This window comes from Ceratotherium simum, chromosome 6 (assembly GCF_057802395.1).
Source record: "Ceratotherium simum simum isolate JZ-2026a chromosome 6, ASM5780239v1, whole genome shotgun sequence".
Taxonomy (NCBI): Eukaryota; Metazoa; Chordata; class Mammalia; order Perissodactyla; family Rhinocerotidae; genus Ceratotherium; species Ceratotherium simum.
In genome coordinates, this window is record NC_141905.1 from 46,458,030 (window position 1) to 46,470,928 (window position 12,899).

General features: G+C 43.0%; 1 protein-coding gene across 1 annotated transcript; it reads left to right on the forward strand.

The window, feature by feature from the left end:
* The first annotated feature begins 6,851 nt into the window (after positions 1–6,851).
* On the forward strand, positions 6,852–10,646 carry MBL2 (mannose binding lectin 2). The gene is made up of 5 exons (XM_004440021.3): positions 6,852–6,863; positions 7,486–7,660; positions 8,062–8,178; positions 9,426–9,494; positions 10,270–10,646. The coding sequence occupies exons 1-5, from the start codon at positions 6,852–6,854 to the stop codon at positions 10,644–10,646; spliced, it is 750 nt and encodes a 249-aa protein (XP_004440078.2).
* Positions 10,647–12,899: the final 2,253 nt, after the last annotated feature.

The following is a 12,899-nucleotide window of genomic DNA, read 5'->3' on the forward strand; positions in this document are numbered from 1 at the left end:
AAGATCCCCTCTTCTAACCCCCAACTTTGACTTCTCCACTCCAGTTGCCCAAGCCTGGAAGGCTCTCACTCTCCTCTCTCAGTTCTCAGATGTGTTCTTTAGCTATATCCACCCTGGCGGTCACTCTTTTTATTTTGTTCCTCCAGTATGTGTATGTTCCGTACCACCAAGCAATTCTTGGACACTACCTGGGTGTCCTACAATTCAACTCAATTCTGACACTATCTATCTAGAGATAGCATCAGATCACACAGCTTAAGAGCTCAATCCTATAGGGCTGCCCCGCCCCCCAAATTCAGATGCCAATCGCACGTCCAGGTTGTCACGTCTGCCTCAGACTTAGCTGCTATGGATGGGAGGTTCCCATGATCCCAACTTCGTGTTCAATTAGCTTGCTGGAATGGCTCATAAATCTCAGAGAAACATTTACTTATGTTTATAAGTGTAGTATAAAAGGATACAACTCAGAAACAGCCACATGGAAGAGACCTATAGGACAAGGTATGTGGAAGGGGCGTAGTGCTTCCACGTCCTCTCCAAGAGTGCCACTCTTTCCAAATCAGGTGTTCACCAACCTGGAAGTTCTTCAAATCCTGTCTTTTGGGGTTTTTATGAGACTTCATTACATAGGCATGATTGATTAAATCATTGGCCATTGGTGATACAACTCAATCTCCAGCCCCTTTCTCTTCCCCAGATAAGGCGTTAGGACTGAAAGTTCCAACCCTCTAATCACATGGTTGGTTCCCCTGGCAACCAGCATGTTCTTAAGTCACCTAGGGGCTTCCCAAAAGTCACCTTATTAACATAACCAAAGACATCTCTCATCACTTAGGAAATCCCAAGGTTTTTAGGAGACTGAGCCAGGAACAGGATGTAGACCAACTAATATATTTCTTATTATAAATCACAATATCGTAGTTTGTTATTTCAATGGTTATGCTGTTCCTTTTAATATTTCTACTTCATCACTTCTATACCACTCTTGTCTATGTCATATTGCCAACATTTTCACATTTCTTTATGGATATTGATTATATTTATTTTAAATTACTGGTCAGTACTTTCCAATGATTCTTTATCAGTTGGTGTGTGTTTCTGGTCCTTGTGTTTCTGTGGTGGTGGATGTGCCCACTCAGGCCTCTCCGTATCTCAGCCATGAGCTCCTTCTCCTTGGGGGTGTTGGGATCTCTGGCTGGCTACCTCTGCCAGGCCCTGCTCTGCCTCCTCCTGGTGAGACAAAGCAGAGGCAGATAATGAGCCCTGACAAGAAGCATTCGTGGCCCCAGAGACCCATGAATAAGGAGGATTGTCACCAGGTGCTGTCACCCATCAGGAAACTCTGGTTGTTAGAGAGAAGCAGTCCCAAAGGGAGGATTCTCTGGTGGTGGGAATACAACAACCCTGGAAGTGGGGGTGGGGGAAGAATGGAGCCGCGAAGGACTGAGGGGGCTTTGAGTTCCATATGTGTTCTTATTTCTGTGGCACAGGAGCACGTCCTTGCTGTCCGAAGGTCTAACATTCCCTTGCTGCAGCTACCCTACACTCAGGGCCATGCCACAAGCACGTGTGGACTCCATCATGTGGGCAGATGTGACATGCTCTTACCTCCCAACCCATGGTAGTGACGCCTAGGATGCACCTTGCAAGATGCTGCATTATGTATATTGGCCTTTGTTGAAAACAAGGCCCGCGATATTTTCAGAGTCTCAAAGTCTTCATGAGCAAAAATGAGCAAGGAAACAAGAGTATGAGTGGAAACAAAGGACAGAAAATGTGGGAAGGTAAGACATCGGTCACAGAGGACACTGCTGACACAGAGAAAATAGCCTGAAGGCTGTCACTGTCTCTCACAGCCAGACCGTAGTGTTCTTTGCCAACCATAAACAATTTCACAGAACACCTGCATAAAATAAGACCATTCTGTTATGAGACACAAAGATCATTCCAAACTCATATCTGTACACAGACAAAAAGGGTCGCTCTGAGAACCACAAAAATGAAAACGTGCCTCTCTCCTGGCTAACATAAGCATCCTCTGCTCCTTTACAAAATACAGCTTTGCCTTGTTCCGTTCCTCTCTCCTCCGAGAGAAAACATATTAAGATAACTCAGTCATAGAATTGCCTTGGCTTCTTGACAGCATCGCATCCAGCAAAGACACCCATTCCTTAACACATCCCCCAAAATCACTTAACACAAGGTCAAATCCCACAAAAATCCCTCCTGACAACCTATTAGTGAGAAGTCATGTGGCTTACCATTGTATGCCATATCCCTGTTTATAATAAGTACAAAATAAAAAAAAAAAACTAAAAGGAGAAGAAATCTACTTTATTTGATTATAGGCTTGTTCCTGCTGGTCTTCACCTGGAAGACAGTGATATTTTCACTTCACAGTCATTGTCCTACTCCCAGCATCCCTGTGGGAAAGAGAACGGGCTCAAAATCTTATATTATACATGTAAAAACTGAGGCTCAGCCAGAATATGTCGCTTGCCTAAACTCACAGTCATGAGCCCAAAACAAGACTTCTCATTCCAAATCTCAAGCATGCCTCCCAGATGGGGCCATCCAAGAACACTGCTTCCCAAGGAAAGAAGACTAGTGTCCAATGAAGGCCTTGTCTTAAGCAGGCTGACAAGGTGAGCTGCATGCCATGCACTCTGAGTGTGGACCAGAAGAGGGCATATCGTGGCACAGCCAAGGCAGTGGTGTCCTGTTCACAGGCGAGGAAACTGAGGATCTGACAGAGATGGAACCTAGTCACAGCGACACAGCTAGGAGGTGGCAGAGCTGGGATTCCGTCCCAGGATAGAAGAAAGGGGACATAGGGAGGTAGGTAGTCCTCCTACAGGTCAGAGAGGCACCATCTCTACAGCCTTTTGGGGTGAGGTGCATGTCTGGAGGAGGTGCCAGAGTGGAGACAATTCCGGGAAAGACCTAAGGTCCAGAACAAATGTGCACAGTGGCCTCATCTCCAAGGCAGGGTGCAAAGTGGGTAACTGGGGGCTGATGCGTGGGGAGAGGGTATTTCATGATGGGAAAGCCCTGCTGAGACTGTGGAGAGTGGGAAGGGCTCATAGCTGGGCAGCACCCAGAGCAATGGCTCAACAGTTGGACTGACTAACCACCCAGGAGCCCAGCCCTTCCCAGCCGAGTTCCAGGAAACATCAGGGTCTGGAGGGCAGCTTGCGGACCTGTGGACTGAGTTCAATGAAAATAAACACTATGATCAAAGCCAGCATGTCCAGCGTGACCTGGAATCAGCTACCTTAGTTTACCTCTTGCCACTTTGGAGCAAGAGGAAGGGGAAGGTCTGGCTGCTAAGGAGTAGAAAAGAGAGATGAACAAGCTGCCTACAGCCTTTTTCAGGCCCTGAATCTCCTGGTCTCCGTCATTTGCTTCAGGCATGTGTCTCTGTGCCACCCTGGACGCTTTCTAGGCACAGGGATGAGTCAGCAGGAAGCAAGGAACCAAACCCAGGCCCTCCACGAGCCAAGGACAGTCCAGTTGGAAGGGACCTGGAAGAGAATCTCATCCACATTGTCTCTGGTGTTTGGAGGCCTCCACAACAGCCCGCCACATGGCTCCGCAACCTCTGGGTGAAGCTCCCACGATGGGCGCCCACAGCACCCCAGGCTAACATGATATTTCGTGACAGATCTGTTAGAAATGTGTTCAGATTTGAATCCATTGTGCTTCATCAAGTTATTGTTCCATCCCTTCTAGATTGTCCCTCTTGACTATCGTCACCTGTTTCAAGCCATTTACCCACCAGATACCCATTATCTCCCCCCAACATTGCTGTTCTTCAGCCTTTATTTGCTATCTCAACTGAATGGCACTGAGATATTCAAGTCAGAAACTTGTGTGTCCATAAAAATTCCTCCATCTTGCTCACCATTTCACACCCAACCAACTCCCAAGTTCCATCAACTATACCTTGTAGATGTCTCTCAAATGTGTCCACCTTCTGGATCCAGCTGCCATTAACCTAAGTCTGGCATCATCATCTGTTGCTTAGATGATAGTAAGTACTTCCTTGCAGGTCTGCTTTTTTCCACACCTGCTCCTATCCCATATTTCTCCACTCTCTAGTCAAAACAGGTTTGGAAAAATTCAAATCTGATCATCTCTCCTCTATTGGAATGCCTCTAATGACCTTGGGAGGAGGTCCAAAGTCTTCAACACAGTTCATAAATCCTATTGTCAACCGGCTCCTGCCTTATCTCTCACCACTTGAATCTCACACTGTAAACCCAGTCAGACTGAATAAGATTATCCTTGGGAACCTGGCCTACTTGTTCTCACTTTCAAGCCATTGCACAGACTATTCACATTGTGAAACTTGGACCAAGCACTGAAGGAAGGAAGGATAGTCTTGGAACACCCACAACTTTCTTGAGACTCTCTTTGGAAACTTTTTCTTCTGAAATAATTTTACTCTCACATACAAGTTGAAAAAATAGTAAGGACAGGTCTCATGTACTCTTCATCCATGATTTGCAAATGAGAGAATCTAACATACCACAGTACAAGTATCAAAACCGGGAAATTGACACTGGAACAACATAACAATAAGATGTGGATCTTATCTGGATTTAACCATTATTTACTTGCATTCGTTTTTTTTCTTGGTGTATAGTTCTATGAAATTTTATCACAATCATAGATTTGTGTAACCATCACAATTAAGAAACAGAGCTGTTCCATGGAAGATACAGAAGTTTCCACGGAAATTTCTTCATGCTACACTTTTAGAGTTTTATCATCCCTACAGCCCTAATCCCTGCCAACCACTGACCTGTCTCCAGTATTGTAATTTTGTCATTTCAAGAAGGTTATATAGGGCCGGGCCCGTGGCTTAGCGGTTAAGTGCACGCGCTCCACTGCTGGCGGCCCGGGTTTGGATCCTGGGCGCGCACCGACGCACCACTTCTCCGACCATGCTGAGGCCGCGTCCCACATACAGCAACTAGAAGGATGTGCAGCTATGATATACAACTGTCTACTGGGGCTTTGGGGGAGAAAATAAATAAATAAAATTTAAAAAAAAGATTATATAAAAAGAATCATACAGTTTGCAAATTTTTGAGATTATACTTCTTTTACTCAACATAATACCCTTGAGATTCATCCAAGTTATTGTATGAATCAACAGTATGTTCCTTTTATTCTGTGAGTTTTCCAAAGTTTATTTATCCATTCACTTGTTGAAGGACAACTGGGTTGTTTCCAGGTGTTTTGCCTATTAAATATGAAGCTTCCAAAATGTGGTTTTACATATAATGAAATATTATTCAGCCTTAAAAAAAGAAGGAAATTTTGATATATGCTGCAACATAGATGAACCTTGAAGACATTATGCTAAGTGAAATAAGCCAGTCACAAAGACAAATACTGTATGATTGCACTTATATGAGGTACCTGGAGTTGTCAAATTCACAGAGACAAAAAGTAGAACAGTGGATACCAGGGGCTGGGGGTTGGAAATGGGGAGATATTATTTAATGGATATGATGTTTCAGTTAGGGATGATGAAAAAGTTCTGGAGATGGATAGCAGTGATGGTTGCACAACAGTGTGAATCTACTTCATGCTGCTGAATTGTACACCTAATAATAGTCAAAACAGTAAATTATATGTTATGTATACTTTACCACAATAAAAAAATGGAAAAGTAAAGTAAATGGCTAGAATAGAATGTCAGTTACTATAAGTACTATGAAAGAAAATAAAGGAAGCTAAGAGGACAGAGAGTGGCTTGGTGGGACTACTTTAGACAAAATGATCAAGACAGGTTTCTCTGAGACAGGAATATCTGAATAGAAGAGAAAGAACCAGAAAGCCACTCACCGGAGGGGATGTCCAGGCTGGGAGAACATCAAGTATAGCGCCTGAGGCAGCAGCGGTCTTGGTGTGTTAAAGGCAGCGAGGGGTCTGCCGTGTCTTCATGGATGAGTGTGTGTGCCCATGTGCACATCTGTGTGTATGGTGGGCGTGCACAAGCATGTGGCGGCATTCCTGGGTATCTTTATGCTTCTCTGTTGGAAACAAGGATCTTGACATGACTAACCAGGGGAGCCTACCTATGGTGGCTCAGCAATGAGAATTGCCAAAATGGATGGCAATTTGCAGGAGGAATTGTGCAGTACTAAAGCAAACAGCTGCTGAGCACTGTGCCAGAAGCCCCTGGGAAATGCTCCTAAAAAGAGTTTAGTGCAGTCCTAGGAAGAGTTGCTGATTAATCTGGGGTTGAAGGCCATGCCCACACTGCCCAGTTCACAAGGTTGACTGGGCTCCAGCCTCTTCCCCGGCCCTGAGGCATCTGCCAGAACCCCGAGCTTGAACATTAGCTTCCTTGTCTCTGCATCCCTCCTCTGCAGAAGCCCAGTAAGTCCTTTCTGTTGAATGGATCTTGGGTCCTGAATCAAGTGTCTAGGGACTTGATTTGACCTGGGAGGCCTAGAGGAGGCTTTCTAGGGGGTGGGGTGGGGAGAGGGCAGGCAGAAGCCACATTGAGGGTTGCTCTCTCTCTGCTCATGCTGGGTACTTGCGACTTTCCTGGATTCACCTGACCATTTGCAAATCAGACTGTTCCTTCATATTCAAAGGAGTCATGAAGGATAAGAGCCACAAGGCTGCTGCGGTTTCCTGGGGAGGGACAGCTTTGACAAAGAGCTTTGAAGGACAGTTGAAATGTTCAGATTGAAAAATGGGAAGGGGATTCAAGGAAGGTGGTCTAATTGCCAATGGTTTTGACGTACAGAACACAGAGAATCCTGCCAAGAAGTAGAGGGGATCTGGCACCCTGCTAGGGCCAACGTGGCAAGAAACTTCCAGAGAAAATGCTCCCCCTGGTAAGTGTCTCTTGCAGTGGGAAATGAAACATCAAGAGGAAGCAAACTCATGTTAATCCTGGGCTGGGTGAGAGACTAGTAGTGACTCCCCCTCTCTGGATCACCAGCCTACAGCTTAGTGCCTGCCAGTGAATAAATGTTGGTCACCTGGCCCTGGAGGGCAATGGACTCCCTGATGTGACTATGGGATGCAGGTGGCAGAGGGGCCCAACCAGTAGAAGTGAGAGAGAGAGGATATTCCTACAGATTTCTGGGTTTCCATTTGCTCCCACTCCCTGAGCCAACAGTCATGAGTGAGCTGGCAATGTGTAGGCCCATTTGCTCTCAGGGACACAGGAAGCATAGTCACAGCCCTCCAGTGCTAACACCAGAGGCCTGGGCACTTCCTCCCTAGGGCCCCTACTGCATTCTGTTGTGCCTACCTTTGTTAAAGCACTAATCACACCATGTCACAAGGAAGATTTACTTTTCCAAATCCCCAGTCTGGAGGCCAGGAATGGGTCATCCACCTCTATACCACCTGTGTCCAGTACAGGTTACAAGACAGAGTTCATGTTTGGTAAATACGTGTTGATTAACTGAACCAGATGAAATATTCTCCCATGAATTTCCACACACCAAGGTGAGGACCATGTTCCTGATTCCATCGCTCCCTCTCCTTCTCCTGAGTGTGGTGACAGCATCTTGTTCAGAAACAGAAACCTGTGAGAACGTCCAAAAGACCTGCTCTGTGATTGCCTGTGGTTCTCCGGGCAAAGATGGGCGTGATGGCGCCAAAGGAGAAAAGGGAGAACCAGGTACAGCTTCTGCAGTTCTGTCTCTGTGACTCTTTGCCTTCCAGACACAACTGTCTGGAGATGAGAGGAGAATAATGTTCTCTTTAGGTAGGTTGTTTTTCTTTCAGCTACATATTATACTTCAAACCAGAGATACAGCTCTGACTCTCTGGTTTCCCAGACTTCCACACAGGAGTTGGTGACACGTGGTTATCCTGTCTGCTCATGGAGTTGACCCTCAAGGCAGGCATCTCATGGGACATAGGAGGATTTTCTACTCTGGTTCATTGGAAGTAGTGGCTTAGACAAGTTGATCCTTGTGGATCAATGTCTCCTTTCTCCTGGGAAGGGATTGGGCATCAAACTCTTAGAGAAATAGAGCAACACAGATTCTGATCCATGTTTCCTCTGTCCTCCAACAGGCCAAGGGCTCAGAGGCTTGCAGGGCCCTCCTGGAAAGTCGGGGCCTCAAGGAAGCCCAGGGCCCCCTGGGTTACCAGGAAGTGTGGGCCAAAAAGGAGACCGTGGAGAATGTCCAGGTAAGGAGCCTACCTCAACAAAGTCTAGGCTGAGGCCACCCGGGATCCTGGATCTTTTGGTACCAGTTGCCAGGTGCCTCCTGGTGATTCACGGGAAGATGCCCAACTGCCTCCTGACCCGGTACCCTCATCCTTCTCTTGGTTACTTAGAGCCTCAGGGGATTCCTACCAGTGCCTGAGTAAAGACTTACAAACCCTTCAGGGCCACTCCCTCACCAGGCGCCCCCTGGAGGAGGTTTTCCTTCAGCTGAACCAATCCAATGTCAGGCTCTGGTCCAAACGTGAGAAAATAGACCATCTAGGTGTTGGAGTTACTATGTTTATTTTTACAATAGCAGTATATACATGGTACGTCAGGTATCTTTTACTTCATAAGAAACAATCGAAAAAACATAGGCATTTATTTAAATCACAATTCTGTGGATCAGCCAAGTGATTTCTCTGCTGGTCTCAGCTGGACTCACTCATGTCTGTGGTCAACTGACAGCCAGAGGTCTCCCTTCCATGTCTGGCTATTCTTTGCCCATCAGCTGGAGTGATGAGGGTAATTGAGACCCAGGTCTCTCATCGGCCAACAGGCCCGCCCAGGCTTGTTCCCATAGAGGTGATTATAAGATTCCTAGCAGTAGGAAGAACAGAAGGTTTAAGGCCTCCTGAAGCCTTAGAGTACGTACATTATTGCTTTGGCCACATTCTGCTGGTCAAGACAAATCACAAAAACAAATCACGCGGCAGTCCACCTTCAATCTGCACCATACTGAGGCCATTTTTTGCCATCTGCTACACATGGTTTGCCTCATGCCCTCCCCCCTTGGACAATGGGCAACTCACAAAAATCTTGGTTTACTGATTAACAGAAGAAACTCAGAAAAAATAAAAAACAAAAACAAAACAAAAATAGCAACAAAAAGAAAACCTCCCCGAAGACAAAACCCTGCAATCTTTTTTAGTCAATATTCACTGCCTCATAATAATTCCCCAAAGACATTTCTTTTTATCTGTGATAGAGCTATTTATTGGGAAAAAAACAATTAGTGAAAAGCTTGGTGTATGGAGTGGAAACAGGGCTGGGTGGAAATAGGGATACTTTTTTTTCTTTTTGCTTCTTGGTATTTATCATTTTCCTTCAAAGAACATATATCAGTGTATAGGAAACTTTTTTTTTAGTTTGAAAAATATACCTCACTCTCCTACAGTTCTGAGACTCCTGCTCAGCAATGCTCTTTCATTTTGTTTTAATTTTCTAGGTCATGATTGGAGTCTCGCTGCTTCAGAAAGAGAAGCTTTGCGAGCAGATTTGGAGCGTATGAACAAGTGTAAGCCTTCTCTCTTGCTCTTCAGGAAGCTTGAAGTTTGGGAAGATGGAAAGCAACAAACATTTATTAAATGCATGTAATTTTCTAGTAGCTCGATAGGTATATCTCAAATTCTGATCTCATGAAATCCTCACAATAACCTTTTGGTAGAAATAGAGGCAAAGGGAAGTTACGTATCTTGCTCAAACACTCAGAGCTAATAAGTGGCAGAGGTAGTTTATAAACTGAAGTCAGTCTGACTCCAGAGACCCTGATCCTGTACACTGTGCTCTCTGGTCACTGAAAATGGGACCTTGGCCCCTTTGCTATGCTGGTGTTGAGACCTGGCAATGGGGCCTAACCTGTGCCTTCTGTGGCCTCCTGGCCTAGGGCAAATATTCTCAAACATTTTTATTTATTCTCAAGTTAATATTGAGGTAGAATTCAGAATTACAAATTATATGTGTTCTAGAACTCTGATCCAAAAGGACAAAGACCTTTGTTCCAGTCTGTCTCTTCAGATTACAGGTACCAGATTTAACAAATAAAAAGACAGGATACCCAATTCAATTTGAACTTCAGATAAGCAACAACAAATTTTTGGTAGTTTAAGTATGTCCCCCAAATTGCATGGGATATATTTATACTAAAAAAATTCATTGTTTACCTGAAATTCAAATTTAACTGGACATACTGTGTTTTATGTGACAGCTCTACTCTGGAACCCTTTATCTGGAAAAATACCTTGGGCTGGGCTTGAAGACAAGCCAGTGTCACCCACATTTTTCCATTTTAGGGCTGATCTTCTCTCTGGGCAAAAAAGTTGGGCAGAAGTTCTTCTTGAACAGTGGTGAAAAGATGACCTTTGACAGAGTGAAGGCTCTGTGCTCCCAGTTCCAGGCCTCTGTGGCCACCCCCAGGAATGCTGAAGAGGACAAGGCCATCCATAAGGTAGCCAGGGAAGAGGCCTTCCTGGGCATCACAGATGAGGACACGGAAGGCCAGTTTGTGGATCTGGCAGGAAGGAGGCTAACCTACCAAAACTGGAAGAACGGTGAGCCCAACGACGCTAACTCTGGGGAAGACTGTGTGGCGCTCCAGTCGGACGGCAAGTGGAATGATGTCTCCTGCTCCTCCTCCCTCTTTGCAGTCTGCGAGTTCCCTGCTAATTAGTTATATTAATTAATATATATTAATAATTATCTAATATATATTAATAATTATCTATGTTAATTATGCATATGATTTATATAATATTGATATAATTTATACAATATTAATTGAGGTGTATACTTTTATTTGAGTAGTGTTAACTTCCTAAGGTATAAAAATAAAATGGATTTATTTTTCCATTTACTATAAACACCTGTGCTCTGTTGAGCCTTCCTTTCTCTTTGGGTAGAGGGCTCCCCTCGTGATATCGGCCCAGCTGAATTCCGTAGCTTTTCAGCCAGTCTCAGTTATCAAGTGGATCTATTTTGTAGCTTTCTCTCTGAACTGTATTTTATTTTCTTTTAATGAGCTACTAATTTTGTCTGCTTACAAACTTCATATGGATGAATCGTAGTATATATATTATCTTTTGTCTTGTGTTTTTTCATTCAAAATTAAGTCTGTGAGATCCATTCATGTTGTTGCTTGTAACAGTTGATTTTTCATTTTCATTGCCATGTAGGGTTCTACTACATAAATATATCTCAATTTATACCTTATCCTATTGGTAATAGGCACTTGGACTGCTTCCAATTTTTGACCATTAAGCAAAAAACTCATGAAGGTTTCTGCACTTGTCTTGTGGTAGACATATGCACTGATTTCTCTTGGCTCTCTTCCCAGGGGTAGAATCGGTAGGTCATGGAGTAACCATGTATTTGGCTTTGGTAGATACCGCCAGTTTTCAAAAGTGATCATGTTAATTTCCATTCCCACCAGTAATGTGTGTCAGTTCTAGTTGCTCTACATACTTGCAAAGAGTTGATATTCTTAGTGGTTTTGATTTTGGTCATTCTTGTGGATGTAAAGTGATATCTCACCGTGACTTGATCTCTATTTCTTTGATGTGTAATAATGTTGAACACTTTTTCATATGCTCATTGGCTACTTGGATATCTTCTTTTGTGAAGAACCTATATGTGTCTTTTGCAGGTTGTTTAAATTGAGTAGCCAGTATCTTTCTTACTGATTTGTAAGAGTTATTTTTATATTCTGGATCTAAGTCCTTTTTGTTTGTATATATCACAAATATTTTTCCAATTTGTGGCTTGTTCCCAGTGTTGACTTTTGATGAACAGAGGTTTTGACAAAGTCCAATCTGTGAAGATTTTCCCTCATATTTAGTACTTTTTACGTCCTGTTTAAAAAATCTTTGCCTGTTCCAAAATCATAAAGATATTCTCATATATTTTTTTCTGGTAGCTTTATTGCTAAACTTTCTATCTAGTCCCAGTAGATATCCACTTGATACAGTATTATTTGTTGGAAAGACCATTTTTCCTTCATTGAATTAGAGTAGTGCCTTTCTGTAAATCAGGTGATTATATGGGTCTGTATCTGGGCCTTCTATACTATTATACCACTTTATTTGTTGATGCTTGTGCCAAATACTATACTATCTTAATTATTGTACATTTATAATAGAAACTGATATCTGCTAGTGTATGCCTTCCAGCTTTGTTCTTCTTCAAGATTGCCCTGGCTTTTCTTAGTTATTTCTGTTTCCATATAAATTTTAGAACCAGCTTTTTAATTTCCACACAAGCACAAATAAATCTGATTAGGTTTCCATTGGGACTACATTGATCCTATCGATTAATTTAGGCAAAATTGACAACTTGCTACTGAGTCTCCAATCAATGATCATAGTGTATCTCTCCATTTAACTAGGATTTCTTTAATTTCTCTTACAATGTTTTGAAGTTTTTAATTTAGAAGTCTTGCATATCTTGTATTGGTGGTTTTTGAAATAATATATTTTTACTAATTTTTATTTTCTACTGTTTGATCTTGTTATATTGAGTGACCTCAGTATGTTCATTTTTTAAATCTAATAGTTTGTAGATTCTTCTGAGTATATAGAAAATCCAGAAGAATCTACAAACTATTAGAAACTATCCAAAAATATGACAGTTACCTCTTTCTTTCCTAATTGTTATATCTTTTTAAGTTTTTTCTTGCTTTATTGCATTGGTTAGCAACCTCAACACAGTGCTGAATAGAAGTAGTGATTGTGAACATCCTCACTTGGTTCATTAAGATGACTTTGTTTTATTTCAGTTATTAAGTCTTAGTCTTTATTTTTTAAACAACTTCAAACTCATATTTAACTCAACTTTTTTTTTTACCTACCCCCCCTAAGCTGCAGGGGCTTGAAAATGGGGCTGGAGTCCTACTTTCTATTACCCTATCCTTGCTTCCTTGAATACACCC